Below are 17,976 nucleotides of genomic sequence, written 5' to 3'. Positions count from 1 at the left end.
AACAATATTCCATTTCTTACTAAATTAAATTGTTGCACAATACCTTATATCGTGTACTTGTGTCTTTGTGTTAAAGATACTTTTTCCTATATTGTTTATATATTTGTTTTTGGCATTGTGTGAAGAATTGGTGTATCGTTTTGATCAATTCAATTTTTGCTTTTCTGTTTCTTATTTGAATGTATATTGGAATCCAATTGCTCGATTTTTTCTTTTTTTTTTTTCGAAAGTGTAAATGATAGCCATTGTTGCCTCTGTTTATCAAGATCATACCAAAAACTAGACATGGAAATTTAATTAAGAAATGTGATATATAATGTCAGAGACTTCCAAAACCGTGTCTGATAAAGCAAGAAACCGTCCAAAAAAGTTTGTTGATTAAATTCATTTTTCAGTATTTCTGCATGTTAAAATCGGCCAACGTCATGGAAATTCTTGCTTACAAATGTATCAAATTGGGTGTTAATCAAATTGGAAGACAACATTGAACACATTCACAGCCATGCAAGTGTGAAACGTCATACCCTTACGATGCGCTCGTGTGAGCTCTAAATTAAGTTCCACTTAAGCACCATTAGCACCTTATTATTGGAGATGTACAACAAAGTAGAACCTGCAGAAGCGGTCGAATTCATTCACAATTTGTTATTTTTTCTTGCCGACTGGTTTGTCTATGCACCGTTTTAAACACAAATTGATAAATATCTTGTTTTTGCACTGTCACGAAAGTATGTCCCTTGGATAATAATAAATTTAGCTCATGATTGTTTCGATACAACACGTTTATCTACCACGCGACGGGATAGATCTTGGATGGATGTGCTGCAAAAATGTGCAAAAAACAATAGTGCCATTCCCGTGATCGTGCCTAGAATCGGTTCTACTCACGTTTGACTCCACACGCGTACCGATCGGACCACCAGGTAGGCACTCTGTCCAATTTTCTAAGCACAGTTACGAGATTTACAACCCTGCTTAACTGAACATTCGACACTACCAACGGCCAATGTCAAATGGTGGCTGTGGCGCTGGTCGACATAATCAGCAGCAAACCAGCCCGAACAAACTGCGCTTGCATGTGGTTGTTACATCAATTTGCACACAAATTACGAATTAACCTTCTTGCTGTGAAGTTTTTTTTTTTTATTTCATTTTTTACAATAATGCGGAGTCATTTTTTCGATGCAATTTTTTGATGAAAAAAAAAAAAACAACGCAAAAGCAAAAAAGCGGATGAAACGGATGGCGATGATTTAATGATAATTTATTGGGGGAGTGAATTGGGAATTGAGGGTTCTTCAGCAAGCTTAAGCGGTTGTCATCGACACATAAAAAATAACCTGTGATTGGTTTATTTTGGTACCATTTTCCTTAATCATGCAGTAAATGGATTTGTTTTTCATTTCACGGTAGGAATTGTGTACTGTGGAGTTACGCTTTTTCTGTTAAAAGACATTTAAAATAAACTTCAACCATCCTTTCCTCCGTCGAATCTTCGTCAAATCACTGCCAAGCTCTAAAAGCTTTAAAAGTTCCCCTTTGTAATCATGTTCTATTTCCTTCGCATTCTGTTTACAACGGCGTTTTCGCTCAATCAAAATGACCTAAATGATGATTGCCTACTGTTGTTACGCCTGCTCGCTTGACCTTGACATTCCCACTTGCAGTTCATTCACAAAACATGCATGCTAATTACCTTCAGCGCAGGTCTAACCTACAACTAAGCAACAGCAAATTAACATCAAACCTGTGCAGCACTGCACACACAACCACACACACGGTCTGGGAAGCACGTGACCTTGAGTGAAGGCCCCTCGTGTCTTATTTTTTCTTTCAAATTTGTACGATGCGGGAACTTTGATTCGGAAGACGCCTTTCCCTGGAGGTACATTGGAGAATTTGAAGATATTTAATTGTTTTATTTTTAAAAGTTATCTAAAGAGGTCACAAAGACATACTCAATTAACGTTACAATACTAATCATAATTTATATCTACTGTTGTCATCGTACTAAAACCTAGGCAGTAGTCTACTTTCGAATTCTCCCCCATTCTATCTCTCTCGCTTTCTCTGTCTCTCTCACTACTTTGTCCAGTGGCACAATAAAAAAGGTCATTTAGAAAGACACATTTACAATTCACAATCTACTATCACTGCGGGATCTGCTAACACCCGTGTGGAGTCAACTTTTCCTTTCGCATTCGTGCGCTTCCTATCACGCTGAGCTTTTCTTTTAAAGAACATCTCGATTCTCGCCAATGCTACCTCCCAAACCCTCGTGGAAGGTTACATTACGGTGCTCACTGACGTTCCGATTCCGCGCACCTGGGGAGCAATTATCTGCGCGCGAAACAATGGAACGTGAACGTCATCGGTTGGATTTGCAATCCCTTCCGCGCCTTCAACGTGCATTGGCTAGTGTCTCTAGTAAGTCTGTTGGAGGGGTGATCGTTGTGTTGTGGCTTAGATTAGAAGGGAACTGTGGTAGACCGCAGTCGTGCGGTTTCGGTGGGCAAATGAGAAACGGGTGTCGGAACTCTCGGGGGCTCTTCCGGCTCTGTTCCAGGCTTGGTTCCAGGTAATACTGACGCATTGGAGCGCACGCACACGCGTTGATAAGAAAAGAGAGAAAACTGTTTGCCCCGTCGGCCTTCCGCTTAAACCGAGACGCGATACGTCTTATCGTTCCGGTGCAGTACCCGCCGCAACCTGGTCCAGCGTGAGTCCATCGGTTGATAGTTGCTGCAGAATTCGAGGTACTGTTTGCGCACTTCCAAACTCTCTGGACCCCAGTCGGCGAGGGGTTTACTTGCGGCCACGATGCGCATCTTGAGGGACGATTCGTTGCGCTTACGGATGGCAAACCAAGCCCACACCGGAATTGGCACCAGAGCTCCAACGTAGATGCACCAACCTAAGACTGTTGAGGATAGAGATATGTTAGTTACATTGAACAGAAGATCACTTGAGTTACATCGCACTCACCATGATACACATCGTCAATGCCCTGCGGTCTTTGGCTTTTCACCAGTCCAATAACCAGCACTACGATCAGCATCGCCGGTGTGAGCAACTTCCAGCAGAAGCGCCACAGAAAACCGGTGCGTCGCTTTAACATAAACTGGATGTCACGCGTAAGCTTCCTAATGCCATACAGCCAGCAGAACGCAAACAGTTCAAAGATTGCAGACGTTAGCGTCACAAACTGCACGCCGTAGTAATCAAAGTAGTCGAGCATCTTCGAACCGGACGGCGTTACGAACAGCAGTCCGAGCGCAAATCCTAGCACTCCGATGGTGACGACCGTTTTCCAGGATTTCAGTCTCGGCGTACTGTCATGGAGCGCTGTCAGCACACTGTTGATAAGTCCGGTACAGCTGCCGACGCCGAGCGTTAGCAGCATGAAGAAGAACAGCAGCGCGAACAGGTTCGGGACGTGCTCAAACTTGGCCAGCGCATCGGGATAGGTGATGAACGTTAGGCCACTGCCCGGCTTTACCACCTTGGTGTAATCGGTTTCGTTTGTCAGATGTCCCAGATGGCCAATGATGGAGAACACGAGTGCCCCGGAGAGTAGGGAGGTGAACGTATCCAACCACGAGATGATCATCGCATCCCGGTAGATATTGTTGCTGAAGTTGTTGTAAGAGGAGAAGGCAATGACACCGCCGAAACAGATCGACAGCGAGAAGAAACACTGCGAGACGGCCTCCTTCCAGACGTCCGCATTCAGCAGCTGATCCCAGTCGGGGGTGATGAAGTACTTCAAGCCCTGACCGGCGCCCTCCAGCGTGAAGGCGTAGATTGCGAACGAGATCAGCACGACGTACGGGAAGAGGGCCAGAAAGTATGCGACCTTGCCGGATCCGCGGATACCCTTCACCATCATGATGGTCATCGCCACCCAGATGAAGAGCAGGCAGAGCGTCAGCTTCCAGTCCGGCACACCGAACTCACCCGCAGTCAGCAGTCCTTCGCCGGTGACTGAGTGTCTGAGAGATAGGAAGATAGAGAGAGACTAGTCAAGCAAGAGTGTCGGAAAGCTAGTTCAAAGCTTCAAAAGTCTTACGTGTAGTACAGCTCGGCCGACGTCTTCACCGGCAGTGAGTTGTTGAAAGCCGGCGTCGGCCCAGTGTTGGAGGAGTTGACACAGTTGAAACCACCGGTCCAGCTGACGTCACAGCTGGCCCACGGGAGCGGGCTGCCGAACGATGCGACAAAGAAGCGGATTGCCGTCGCGATCGTCGCCGCGTAGTACACGATCACTACGCAAATCGAAACCATCTGCGCGATACCGATACCTAGGAAAGGAAAAGGAGGAAGAGACAGGGTGTGGAAAGGTAAGATAAGAAGGTAAATATTTGGTGCATGGAATGTGTTACAGTGTCGCTGCGTTGAGTGTTTAGTGGTCCATAAAAAATCACAAACCGTTTTTATGGAATTTTCCGCCGTGTGTGTGATATGGTGGTTGGAATGTGGAATGTTTAGCTATTAGCACACAATATCGTATCGTTTGCAGGTGATTTATGGTGCTAAAAAGCTTGAGTACTTGGAGCTTTTTTGTCTAATTTAAGATAAGATTTACGTCTTATGGGGCGTTAAATGGGATAGGTTTAACTTAAAGTTAAAGTTGTGGCTGTTGCATACATTATCTATGTTAAAATCAGCTTTTTTTACTTTTGCTGTAACTTGATATATTTAGAGAAATTATCAAGAAATAAAAAGAAGCCTACTCTGCTAACATATTGAATTCTTTTTTCATCCTACTTTCGATTCCATTGGAAGATTATTGGATGCTTCCCTACATTTGTTTGGATTGTTCCCACTATTTATTGGGCGTTCCACAGCAGTATTGATTGTATTGATTTGCAATGGGACGATTCCAATAGATCGTTGGAACGATAAAACAATCTATGGGGGTATCCCCATAGAATAAATCGTGAGACGAACCCAAAAAAATACGATACCCGACCAATAAATTGTGAGAAGCTTGCGGTGGACCGATGGATTCATTAGATTATTAATTCAATTATCTTTAGCTCCAATTTTGTTCTTTGCCTTTTTAAATATTATATTGTGTTTTATTTTTCTTGAATGATGTAGTACTTCAGCTATTTTAATGACTGTTCTATACATCGACTCTGAGCTTGTAGTTCTTATCATTATTACATCTCTATAACTTTTTTCATATTTTCTCCCTGGAAGATGTAAACCAATTAATTGGCATAGAAATTTTTATAGCATTGTACACTGTACATTTTTAAAAAGTGTTTTTTTACGATCGAGAAGCAAAGAGAATAAACGATCGCGTGATATGACGTTCGGTATTGTTCTGTTACATATCTAAAATCACCGTACGCATTACACGCTATAGATCATTGATAAACAAACGCGAATGCTCACAAAGCTTGCATTTATATCCTGAACGTGTGAAAACTTGGATGATCTGTATTACCGGTTTTATGATTAGTTAATTCCACCCTTTTTCCGGGTAATTGAAATGGAGTAAATAAATTTCCTATTGTCCTACGCTAGTAGTGCATACATAGCCATTTTTTAATCTTCACTTCAATTCCTGCTAAAAATGTTAAATTAAGCATTATTAATATCCATTTATATCATTCATAAGTAACGTCTAATGTATTGGACAAGCAAAAATGAATAATACTCAATTATTTAGTGAAATATTAACCTTGGTTAGTCCTTTTTAACTAGTAACCAAATAATATAAAAAGTGATGGGTTGCAAAATTGATTCAAAGAATTAAACGACAACAATTTCAGCTCAAAGCGCAGTAAAGTGCATCCATGAAGTGAAAGGAAGTAATTTTATTGCCATTGTGGGATGATGAAGCTCATTTACTGCTCATTAGAGCGAGTCCGAGTTCTAAATCACTTTCGGCAACTACGCATACTACGACGCTCATTACATATTTCCCGACGATGACGATGATGACGATCCTCCTGCTTTTGTGGCTTGACTATCTCGTACTACTGTCCGCATTGCCCTTACCCTTGCAAAGAACACGCGCGCGTGTGTGTGTATTTTTGTGCTCTAAATACCCGCACCCATCATCATCCCACCTTACCTCGCATGATCGGCGACACATCGTACACCTTGACGCTGCCCCGGCTCGAAAACTGACCCATCATCATCTCCAGGTAGTAGATGGGCCGCCCAACGACCAGCAGCACAATCAGGTACGGGATAACGAACGCACCGCCACCATTGCGGAACGCGGTCGACGGAAACTTCCACACATTGCCCAGCCCGACCGAGAGCGCTATGCAGGACATCAGGAACTCGACACCCTTGTCCCACTTTTCACGCTCCGCGGCCGGTGGTTTTTCGAGCTTTTCCAGCTGTGCTGATGGTGATGTTGGTTTTGCACCATTCTGTGCAGGAAGCCCGCCATCGTCCGACGTGACAAAGCCAGGATTGTCCGTACCGGACATTGTATGCCGGAGGTATTATACACGGACACACGCAAGCAGTGGAAAATGGAAATTCACCACACTACAACGGTGTGTGGATCGTTATTTAGTCACAGTCACTATTTAAATTTTGCAGCCACCATTCGCACAATTAAGCAGGCAGAAAAGGGAAGGCGCAACTGGCGTGTGACGTGTGGTTTTGCTTTGCGATTTTTTTTTTAATTCTGTTTATTAAAAATGAACGGTGACTTGAATCAACTATCGTGCAGAGTGTGCATTTGTGTTGTTGTGCGCTTTGCAGGCACTACTAATTCGGCACACGGCTTTGTCGCTGAAGCGTAGCGAAACAACACACAAACACTTGTCAAGGACTCTACAGTAGCGTCGATCGAAGGACGGCGTTTAGACACAGAAACGGAGGCACTTGATCGTATCACAGATTTACGCACACGTAAAAGTAATTCGAAGCTTCACGCTTTGAGGATCTTTGTGTGCAAACGCGAGTCGCTTCCTAGACACACTTTTTTGATTAGCACTGTTTAGTAGTTTGATCTCTTCCTCATAAACTATTGCTAGAGAACGAGATCGATCTTTACTTCTCGATAGGCTGGGGATTTGCACTTTTTTCCCACAGACGCACGTTCACAATCAACAATGTGTGGCAACAGTGTCCGTTGCTGCGAAAGCTCCCGTGGCCGCGTGTCCGTTCGACTCGAACGCTCGTTTGTTAGTGAGGTGCTCCGACGTCGGCGGCAATTAGTTTATAGCCATCGAAAGCGCCCGGGGTCTAATCTGCCGACGACGACAACGATTCGCACACAGGTGAAGCGATTAAGCTTCCCGCTGCCGACGCCGCCGGCGGCTGTCTGGGGGACTTTTGTGCTTTTGGAGTGAGTGTGTGTGTGTGTGTGCGAAGTAGGGTTCTGAGTACAGGTTTGCTCCAGCAGTTGATAGATTCGGGGGAATTCTTATCCCAGTTTGAGAGGCAGGCGAATAAAAGCGCATCTCATGCTATCTGGACGTTGATTGGGCACTTACATAAAAAAGGCTTGAAATTCCAAAACGATACGGGGGTTACAATATGTGAATTTGTTTTTGCTGATGCTATTTATATGCCCATGCCTTTACTGCAATTTTTCTGGTACAAGATACTTACTGCACACAGCAAAAGGTGTGGACAGCAGCACACAGAAAAAAAAAACAAGAACGAAATAAATTGCACTCTTGAACGGTGTGTATTTGACTTTATAATGCTTCCGCTAAGTGAGAAGTAGCAGCAGCAAGCAAGTAATGTGGTGGAAAATTATAGTAACGCTTGTGTTTTGTGTTGTGCTTTTGCACTGTGAAGGTCTGACTTGGCTTTTGTTGTCGTTAAATCATAGTTGTAGGATTGGGCTTTGTGTTTTATTCCTCTTCTTAGTTTTATGTTTTTTTTGTGGTCGTGTTTCGTATTGCATTGAGTTTTGAATATTTTTCTCATGTCGGTACTTGCTTATATGTTCTGCTTATGTTATGCTTGGTGTTTGCGTTATGATGTTATGAAGATACAAAAACTTACTGGCTTGTGTTTCTTTACATTTTGTTTTGCTTTAATTCGCAAATGAGTCTATCATTTGTGATCGATTTATAATTATTCAATAAGTTTTGTCGATGTTCATGTGGTGAAACGTATTATTTTAACTATTTTTATTTTATTAATATTATACTATTTTACTATTAGCTATGTTATTGTTGTTAAACCGTTTTCTTTCTTTTTTATTTTACAAACGGTTTCATGCATATCATGCATATCATAACAAGAACAGGTCTATGATTTAATTGAGAGTTTTACAAACCATGAGCTTTGATCCAGAATTTCCATTTAATTGAGACTGTCTGAAGTTATAACAAAGAGAAATCAAATCTCATTATCTATCCTGACCACCACATCGTCACAAACCACAGTTCTGATCTCATCGATCGATTGCGTTGATATAAATTCCCCTTAAACCTGCTTCCACTGTGTTGCTTCTTGAATGTGAGTCGATTTCACTCTCAACACAAGACTAAGCTTTTAACCCCAGCGAAGATTTCACCCCCAACCTTCAATCCCGTTGGCCGAATTCCGCCTTGAAAACAGTGTTAGAGACTGGAGAATGGAGCAGCGGTAACAAATTTAGCAATAAAGTTGTTTGTTTGACGCAAATGGGTAGATTTGGTGCTGCGTCCAAGAAAGCGAAGATGTTGCGGACACGTGCATGAAGTCGTTAAAGCGAACTTACCTGAGGGACATTGTTATTTAGGTCCCACATGTCAGCACAACTTACTCGTGCATCAGTCTCTCTCAGTCGCTAATTATGCAATGATTGCCACACTATAACAACCGAACTTCTCCATCCCGTTCCCTGCGGGGATAGAACGCTTATCACTGCAGGGGACGCTTCATTCATCCAAGCTCACGTGCGAGCCATTGCAGCGGATGATAGCGTTCAGCAAGGCACGAGGACGCATGCCAATATTTACCTTTGAATACAGTATATCCCACCCACCCCGGGGAGAAGAGCCGAGGGAAGTACCACCGTTGTCCGGAACCAGATCCGGCCGGATCTAGCGTGCGTGACGCACTCAAGTAGTGAACTCAAACCAAAAACAATCAACAAAAGGTTTCCTCCCAGAGTTTCCTGCAATTCGGTACAACAGCTGTGTCAGGGCAATAGGTTTTTTGGAGCCACCATTTCCTGCCACAGACGATATCTTCAGACGATATCTGCTGAATTTTTCTTGGTTTTATTTTGCCAACCAAAACCATGACCCGCACTTTGAGGTGTGGAAGACGAACGCGAAACAACAATAACGGCACTGATGTTGCATCTCAACCCTTTCCCTCTACCGCTTATGTCCCTTTTATAGTTTACGATTTAATTGGTGTGTCATCAATGATAAGAATGGGTTCATTCCCAGAAGCAGCTTATTGGGCGGCATGTTATTCCTGTGTTTTGATATTGTTTTGATGAGCCTAGCAGCATTTAGTACAGCGCATCCTCTCTAACGTCTTGCGATGAACGTACGCAAACAGTTGGTGCGCTTATATGACCGTGTTATTGGAGCACAATTGGCGGCGGGAATGCGAGAGTTCGATTTCGATCTTACACAACCCACACGGAGAACCAGTGCAGCCGGGCGTCATCGGCGTCCTGGTCCGCTTGCTGTCACACCCTTGTCACGTGGTGTGTGCTGGGATAGATACATAGAAGAGTCAATGCTGTTTGCGCGATTGTTGTGGTTCTGCTATCTTGTCTCTTTTCTGTAGCACAGTAAAAGTGAGCTACGCGGACAGCTTAACGTTAATTTTTTTTCGCTTTGATTGGTGTTTAATCTTCTTCCAATAGACTCAATCGATGCGAAATGCTTTATCGTTGGAAAGTTATTTTTTTTACAATCAGGGAATGACTTCGAGTCTTTAGACGTTGAGTGATGTCATTCTTGGCATGAAATAATTATTTTTTATGTTCATTGATTATTTAATATTTTTATTCTTTCCTATTTCGCTATTTTATTTGCGTGTTTTAAATTGTATATATTGATCATTTACAGTTTTCTCTTCGTTTACTATCGTATTATCGTTAATCCTTTTGGTGGTTTATTTTGTGACTAATGTTCACATTTTTATTTTGTTTCTTTTTTATATTCTTCTTTGTTCTCAATATCTTTTTTGTTGTTCTCGTTGTAATTCTTTCTTCTTACACATTTTCTTTAAAAATTAATTTTGATTAATAATTAATTAATTTGAAGCAAAATCTGATTTTTTTAAAAATCAATTATTCCATTTTTCTTTCTTGCATACTTTTTTTATTTTATTCTTTAAACATTGCAGGGTTTTCAGCGGGTTTGAACATGTTTCAAGTCTTCCCACATATCAAAATATGAATATAAAATAATTGTTCCCACGATTTTAAGTTATCGTTCCATTGAAAATCATTTCAACTGGTTCAAAATGGGCAACACTCAATAAATTGTGGGACGAATCCAAATAATTTTGGGGAACCCCTTAAAGCTTTTGGAAATCGATCAAAAATCCATGGGACACCCTGTATCACCCTGTATATGTTACAGATGATATCTTGAATTATTAGATTCCTTAAATCATCATCAATATTCTTCAATTCTTGCAGAATATTAGTACTATGAGTTATAAACTGTCATGAAACAGTTTCTTTAACCAGGGGAACCATGTTTGATGTTCAAATAGCGCAAATTCCAGCTACAAGCAGCTTTCTATACTAACAAATCACTTGAGCGATACAACAAAAGGTAAATAATTATATCATTCTACGCTTACAATTTGCTTTCTGATACGGACTCGTACAACAGAGAAAGTACACAGCTGCTAGATAATTATTACGGCAGTCACTATCGGAATTATTTAATCAGTAGCATCTCAATTGTGCTGCTGAATGTCGTCCCTTTCCGACTCGTCAATCGTACTGCATTTCCCATTTTGCAGTTCATTTAATCATCGTCAATAATCAGAAGCCTTACCAAAAAGCCCCTTTCGTTTTACTACATCTCGTTGCCTTTTTGTGCTTCGATATTTGCGATAAGTTCCTGACGACGAAAATGAATTCCACCGACCGCCTTCAATCAATCAAACATTTGCTAACACAGCTCACGTATATCAGACAAGGTTTCGCTCTCTCGCAGAAGGGAAAGTACCGCCGCCGAACAAAACGACGCTCGACATGGGAATTACTCCACAAGTTGGCTTCCCGTCATGCATTAAGCCGTGAGGCGGCACACGTTCTGACTGCTCGTTTCGGTCTAGCATCGTGCGATCACAGAGACAGAATGTACCCCCTTAATGAGAGGCTCCGGCAGAGGGATGTACCGTGTGTGTGTGTTTGTGTGTGTAATTGAGATACTTGTTGGCGTTGGCGAACATTAAAGCTGCAGGGTAAATCAGCTAACCTGTTGCCATTTTTGCCCCTTTCCCAACTTTCTTGTGATGGCATTTCCAAAAGCTGTTGGATATGTTAGTTTTTTTTTTGGTTTGTGTACATTCCGGGGTTTCCCTGTGGATATAACCCGGAAAGCTGGGACACCAACCACAAAGCGTGTACATATCCTTCGCGTTGCTACAGCTTTGCAGATTATCGTCGCGGGCTTGGTGCCAGTTGTTTTTTGCTTTTCATTTGCGTGTGTGTACCTTTGTACCAAACCAAACATTGGGAATCCCTTCCTAGCTGTGTCGGGCACTGTTTTTGAACAGTCGGTATTTTTTGGCAGTGGGCAGTGAACAGATTAAGTGTATGCGATTACGGAACGGCGTGTGGCGTGTGTTCCGGTGATTTTTTGTCGCAACCTTGACGGTAAAGTGGAATAAATTATTCTTACGGAATGAACCGTTGCTATGTGTTGGATGAATGGAAAGTTTGGTGTTTAAAATCATGTTTCTTATTTTTTCTTTTTACATTCTATTCTTTGTTGTTTTGGAGTAAATTTAGTGAACTACTTTTTTTTGCTCAATCAAGCAACATTTGTTTACCATTTATCTCCTTATAAATGTTTTATTCTTTTTAACTTTTATTTTATGTATTTTTTAAATCTTCTGTTCATGCTTGCTTCTATACTAATAATTATGTTCTTTTCTCAACGTTTTACATATTTTTTTATTTCAACAAACATTTTTTAATGTTTTTTTTTTACCTAACATTTTAATTTAGAGTTTTGGTCTTGATTTTGATTAATTGTTTTTTCTTTTCGTTTTATTTTTTATAATTTCTTGTTCATATCATAGTAAAAATGTATTTTTCCTGAATATCTTAACATTGTATTAACTTCTTTGACTTTGTTCAGAATCTTGTGTACTTGTAGTGATTCATATTAGAAAGTTAGTTACCTTGGTTTTTTATTTACATTTTGTCATATTGATGTATTTTAGAGCAATTTGAAAAGTGTTAGATGGAGCTTGTCGAAGAAACTAATGTTTTCTATGTTGGTTGATGTGTTAGTTATTTACTTTTGTATTAGTTAATGTTTTCTTGCTATTTCTACTTTTTTTACTAGCGACGATTGCATGAACATACGCGGCAAAACAGATTTTTTTAATTCAAAATCATGTGTTTCGTAAAAACTTTGGTAACAATTTATTTACATTTTAAGGAAACTGGACATAAAAAATATTTCTATCACGCGCTACTTACGTTACATTAAGTGTGAACACAACAAATTCTAGAGTGTTGATACTAACTGCTAACCTTATTGATAACGCTTCGTCGGTCGAGAAAACATAACGCTCGTTAGAGGGTTTCGAGAGCAGTTCAATAATAAGGGCCTATCATCATCACTTGTCCCTAGACTTCATGCCAGGATTCCAATTCTGGCACAGTCTCACTTTCGCTCATCCCATGTTAAACATTCGCTTCTTGATTCGCTGCACAGTGCTGCGCTCGAGCGGTTGGCTGTTTTGGTACTGCTCCTCCTCGGTCTGGTACTGCATCCGCACGGTATCACTTTCCGGTCCCCAAATATCCATCGGCTTGAGCGCATTGTGTGCCGCCTTGCGCAATGATTCCGTCTGCTTGCTGCGCCGCCTCCAAACCGCGTAGCAGTACCAACCAGGCAGTTGTAGCACCGCAATTGCGTAGATAAACAGCCCTAAAACTGTAAAGACAAGCAAACCGTCATCATTTCATTCATGCACGGCCTTGCATAGCAGGGGGAAACAACAATCATAACGAACGTACCGTTGTAGCCCATCGGGACTTTTTGCAGCTCAAAGTCGGCAAAGCTGAAGATAAGAATGAGCAGCGTGGCGGCCGGTGCAATCAGTCCCCAGCAGACGCGCCAGTAGAACGATGTCTCGATGCCCAGCATAAACCGGATGTCGCGACAGATCCGATCCACGCCGTAAATCCACGCAACGGTAGCGAGCTCCAGCACGGCAAACGTGAGCGTCACGTACTTGGCACCGTAGTAATCGATCACGTCCAGGAAATCGAACCCACCGGGCGTTAGGTAGAGCAGCCCGAAGAAGTACCCCACGGTGACGGTCCCCAGGACCACCTGCCAGTGGCGCAGCTGGGGCCGCTGGTCCCGGATCGCCGTAATGATGCTGGTCGTTACGCCCAGATTGCTGCCGACGCCCACGATGAACAGCATCAGGAAGAACAGGGCGGCAAACAGCTGCGGCAAAAACTGGAACTTGGCGATCGCGTCCGGGTACGTCATGAAGGTGAGGCCAGCACCGTCCCGCGCCAGCTTCTGGATGTCGGGCTGCCCACTAACGTACGCCAAATTGCCGATCACCCCGAACACGATGCAGCCGGCCACGATCGAGGTGAAGGTGTCGAGCCAGGAAATAATGACGGCGTCACTGTGTCACAACAAAACCAATGGGATAAAAGGGTCAATCGATTGCGGCCCTAATTACCATGACCCTACCTACCGGTGCACATTGTTGCTGAAGTTGTTGAAGGACGAGTACGCGATGATGCCACCGTAACAGACCGAGAGCGAAAAGAAGCACTGCGTAACGGCTTCGTACCAAACCTACGACGGAAGACGGGGCGAAAAATGATTGCTGTAATGCGGGTTGCCTACCTATAGGGGTTGTAACGAATGTAACGCTTGTCTACCTCGATGCTCAGCAGCTTGTCCCACTGCGGTGTGATGAAGTACAGGATGCCCTGCATCGCCCCGTCGAGCATGAGCGTTTGCAGTAGCAGTATGATGATGATCACGTACGGAAAGATGGCCAGAAAGTAGGACGCTTTGCCGGTACTTTTTGCACCCCGGATCAGGATGGTAGCGACGACGATCCACGCGAACAGCAGGCACAGTGCCAGCTTCCAGTCAGGCATGCCTAGTCCATCTTCAAGGGAGGGTGCTTTGTGGATCACTTCCTTGCTGTGTTTCGGTGAGACGGGAGAGTAAGAAAGATGTGTTAGTGGGTTGGCAATTGTGTTTTTGGACAGTATAGTTACAGGAAGTACAGCTCGGCGGATGATTGCAGTCCAACGGCTGTGCCGTTGGTGGGCTCCAGCCGTCCCACGAACGAGGAATTGACACAGTTTGCCCAGCCAGGGTTGCACTCGCTCCACGGCAGAGTGCTGCTGAACGATGCGACAAAGTACCGGAACGTGATGGCCAGCACCGGCGCGTAGTACGTCATCACCACGAACATTGCAATCGTTTGCGCCACTCCAATGCCTACAAAAAATAAGGATATTAATAACCTTCTTTTTTGGGATATAACAATAACTAAAACCGCATGACGTTACCTCGCATAGCCGGTGCCAGATCGTACAGCTTCACACACCCCCTGCTCGAGAATTGGCCCAGTATCATCTCCAGGTAGTAGATCGGTCGGCCCACTATGAACAGCACGATCAGGTACGGCAGCAGAAATGCGCCGCCGCCGTGCTTCAGTGCCGTGTACGGGAACTTCCAGATGTTGCCGAACCCGACCGAGTACGCGATGCAGGACAGCATAAACTCAATGTCCCGGCCCCATTTATCACGCGTCGAGGTCGTGGTTTTCGTGTCGTCACTGATCGTCTGCAGCGTGATGCTGGAATTCATCGGCTGGAATGCACATAGGGGAAGCAAAACATACAAATTATTCGATTCGTTGATTAACTAATCGCACGTAAAAGCCGGCTTCGGCTTCTGCTCACTCATTGTTGTGAAAGTGCAAAAGCAAAACAAAGTACACATTACTGGATCACTCAAACACCAATGCCCTTATCAGCAGCGCTTGATCAGCGGCGTCATTTGCTTACCGAAGCAACCGATCGACTATCAGCAGCCTGTGTGCCTTTCTCCCCCGGCTCCACCTGTCCGCCCGCATATCCAAGGTTCTCCATCCGATCAGCTGGAGCTAAACTGTCAAACTGTCACCGAAGCGCAAACACAACAAACACAACACACCCACACACTATGCGCTTACTCACTGTCACTGTGTGTCACTTAGGTTTTGTTTTGGTTCCTTTTTTTACTATCGCGCTGCAGTTCGTGAGCCCCCAGCGAGATGAGATGCTGTCTCGATCGCGAGCCAAGTGCATTTGACGGTGCTGCACTCGGTGTGCGACACATTTAACTCACGTTGTGCGCGTTGTGAATGAACACGTTTTGATTGTGTGTATGTAAACACACTAATCGAACAAGACGCTCGCGTGCCAACAGAAGCGTCTATTGATGCTGTAACGGTGTGTGAGTGTGTGTGTGTGTGCAGTGCAAAAAGTAGTATTTCCAGCCCGTAAAACCCGAATGCTTGCCGGCCGCCTGGGGCCGCTGGGATATTCCCAAAAGCGAATAACCGGTAAGTTATAACCCCATGCACCACACATACCCACACAACCCTTTCGCTTACATCTGTACCGTTCGTTTGATATCGATGGGGAGGAAGCAGCGAGAGGGTTTGGCTCCCCCCTTCTCTGATCCGTACTTTCTATTGGATTTGTCTTGTTTTGCTACAGAAATCTTCTTCCTTTTTTTGCACTTGGAAAGTTGGCACCTACCACGACTAGAAAACTGTTTCTACTTGCTCGCCCCGCAAGAAGGAAAAGTTATTAGTTTCATATTAATAGCCAACCCCACTTACAACTACCACCACCGCCAGTAAAGAAACTCTTTTGCACCAAAAACTAGACCAAACGAGATGACTGCTAACGGCTAGTATGTTGATGTCTCTATAAACGTTGCCTATCTTACCTCATATGCTCGGAACTCATAACTCGAGATAAAGAATCGCTTGCAAATTAGCTCTCCGGTACAGTATCGGACATTAAGATAGGACCCTTTTTTTTCAATGCACCGTGCACTTGTTTTGCCACGTTACTTGTGTTTGTGTGTGTATATGTGTATATATGTGTGTGTATGTGTGTGTGTGTGAGTGTGTGTGTGTGTATGTGTGTGTGTGTGTGTGTGTGTGCATGTGTGTGTGTGTGTGTAGTAGTAGAAAGAGAGTGTGCTTTTTAATGTGTATTTGCAAGTGCGCGGGTTTGTGTCTGAAAAACATAGCTTGCCATGATGTCATATTGCGTTGAAATTATTCTTATTATGTGTGTTATCATGTGAAACATTGTGCGTTTACACTTGGATAAAAACAAAAGTTTGCATCGACAGCAGCGCTTGTTCCTCGGACAAAAACGCAGGTGTGCTGTTTCATGAATGTGAATGCGACACCGGTGCGAAATGTACACGCGCACAATAGCAATGAACTCGGCATTCCCTCACAGGTGTTTCTCCAGTGCACGCCATTGAAAGGCCTTCGTGCATCTCTGCGTTGCACGTTGTGTGCGAATGGTAAACTTTGTGCGTGCATTGAGCTGGCGCGCAGTTATTCTTTTCAATGGGCGTTTTGTTTCATGAGCGCGGCAGTATTCTTTTCTCGATTTTGAAGGGAAGACGCTTACTCGCGTACTCGTTGATAGTTTTATCCATGCGATGTTTTCGCTGCTCCAAAACGATGTAATTCATCGCGTATAGAAGTAGAACGCAGGCAGAGCACGGGATCAGCCGTGTCCAAGTGTTTAACCAGCGCGTTCTTGACGGTCCAAGCAAGCAATGTTAGTAACAATGGGTCGAGGTAAACGTTGTACCGATTATCAGCGCCATATGTAAAAGCGAATGGCTGCTGCTGGCATTAAGCGCAAAAGGATCGAGTTCGTAATGGAACGATCGTGCACTTTTGTGGCAAACGCGCTTCGGACAACCGAAACGTGCTTAGACAACTGAAACGCGCTAGGACAACCGAAACGCGCAAGTCAACCGGACGTCCTCAGAAGACCACGGCGAAAGAAGACCGTAACATTGTTAATATATCGAAAACACACTGATCGCGAGGGCGGTGGTCCTGCTTATCACACCAAAAACGTAACCCAAAACACAAAAAAACTACTAACAAATCTATCCGAAACGACCTACTTGTGAAACAAACACACACATCAATACACATTCAAACATACATCCACACACACACTAACACACATGCACACATACACACACACACACACACACACACACACACACACACACACACACACACACACACACACACACACACACACACACACACACACACACACACACACACACACACATACACACACATACACACACACACAAACACAAACACATACAAACCACACATAAACTTGGCCCAACGGGTGCACGGTGTGTTAAAAAACCAATGCCCTATCTTTCTGTCCGATACTGTACCTTCCCGGCGTCTAATGGGTGTCGTTGCGATATTATTAAAACAGCCACCTAAATTACTTAAATTACTTTTACCATAAAACCATGATGGTTGTTGCTGCCTTGCTGCTGCTTCTGCTGCAAACTCTGATAAGAGATGCAATAAAAAGCAATCGCCCTCATCTTCTTGGAAGTCGTCCATTTTCCCGCTTCAGAATTGGCAAGCCTGCGTCATCTTCCAAACGCAAGAGGGGTTACGTACATTCCAACGATGCGATGGGTTTAGATTTCGCTGGAATCTTTCGCTTCAACTCATCGCGGGAAAATCGTAGCTTGGATGCAAAATATTTGTGCCGGCCTGCATTTT

The 17,976-nt window shown here is 43.6% G+C and overlaps 2 protein-coding genes across 2 annotated transcripts; both read right to left on the bottom strand.

Moving 5' to 3' along the window:
* Window positions 1–1,886: 1,886 nt before the first annotated feature.
* LOC120957328 (sodium-dependent nutrient amino acid transporter 1-like) lies at window positions 1,887–7,205 on the bottom strand. The gene is made up of 4 exons (XM_040379474.2): window positions 6,089–7,205; window positions 4,070–4,301; window positions 2,986–3,992; window positions 1,887–2,920 (listed from the first exon to the last, which is right to left on the bottom strand). Exons 1-4 carry the CDS (start codon window positions 6,453–6,455, stop codon window positions 2,658–2,660), a joined length of 1,869 nt encoding a protein of 622 aa, XP_040235408.2. The 5' UTR covers window positions 6,456–7,205; the 3' UTR covers window positions 1,887–2,657.
* A 5,323-nt stretch (window positions 7,206–12,528) lies between these two features.
* Window positions 12,529–16,259, bottom strand: LOC120958907 (sodium-dependent nutrient amino acid transporter 1-like). The gene is made up of 7 exons (XM_040381973.2): window positions 15,194–16,259; window positions 14,693–14,996; window positions 14,396–14,621; window positions 14,048–14,318; window positions 13,858–13,961; window positions 13,157–13,785; window positions 12,529–13,073 (listed from the first exon to the last, which is right to left on the bottom strand). Exons 1-7 carry the CDS (start codon window positions 15,275–15,277, stop codon window positions 12,811–12,813), a joined length of 1,881 nt encoding a protein of 626 aa, XP_040237907.2. The 5' UTR covers window positions 15,278–16,259; the 3' UTR covers window positions 12,529–12,810.
* Window positions 16,260–17,976: the final 1,717 nt, after the last annotated feature.

This window comes from Anopheles coluzzii, chromosome 3 (genome assembly GCF_943734685.1).
Source record: "Anopheles coluzzii chromosome 3, AcolN3, whole genome shotgun sequence".
In the NCBI taxonomy this organism is placed as follows: Eukaryota; Metazoa; Arthropoda; class Insecta; order Diptera; family Culicidae; genus Anopheles; species Anopheles coluzzii.
Note: the sequence above shows the minus strand (reverse complement) of the source record. Positions and strands in the feature narration are given on the sequence as shown.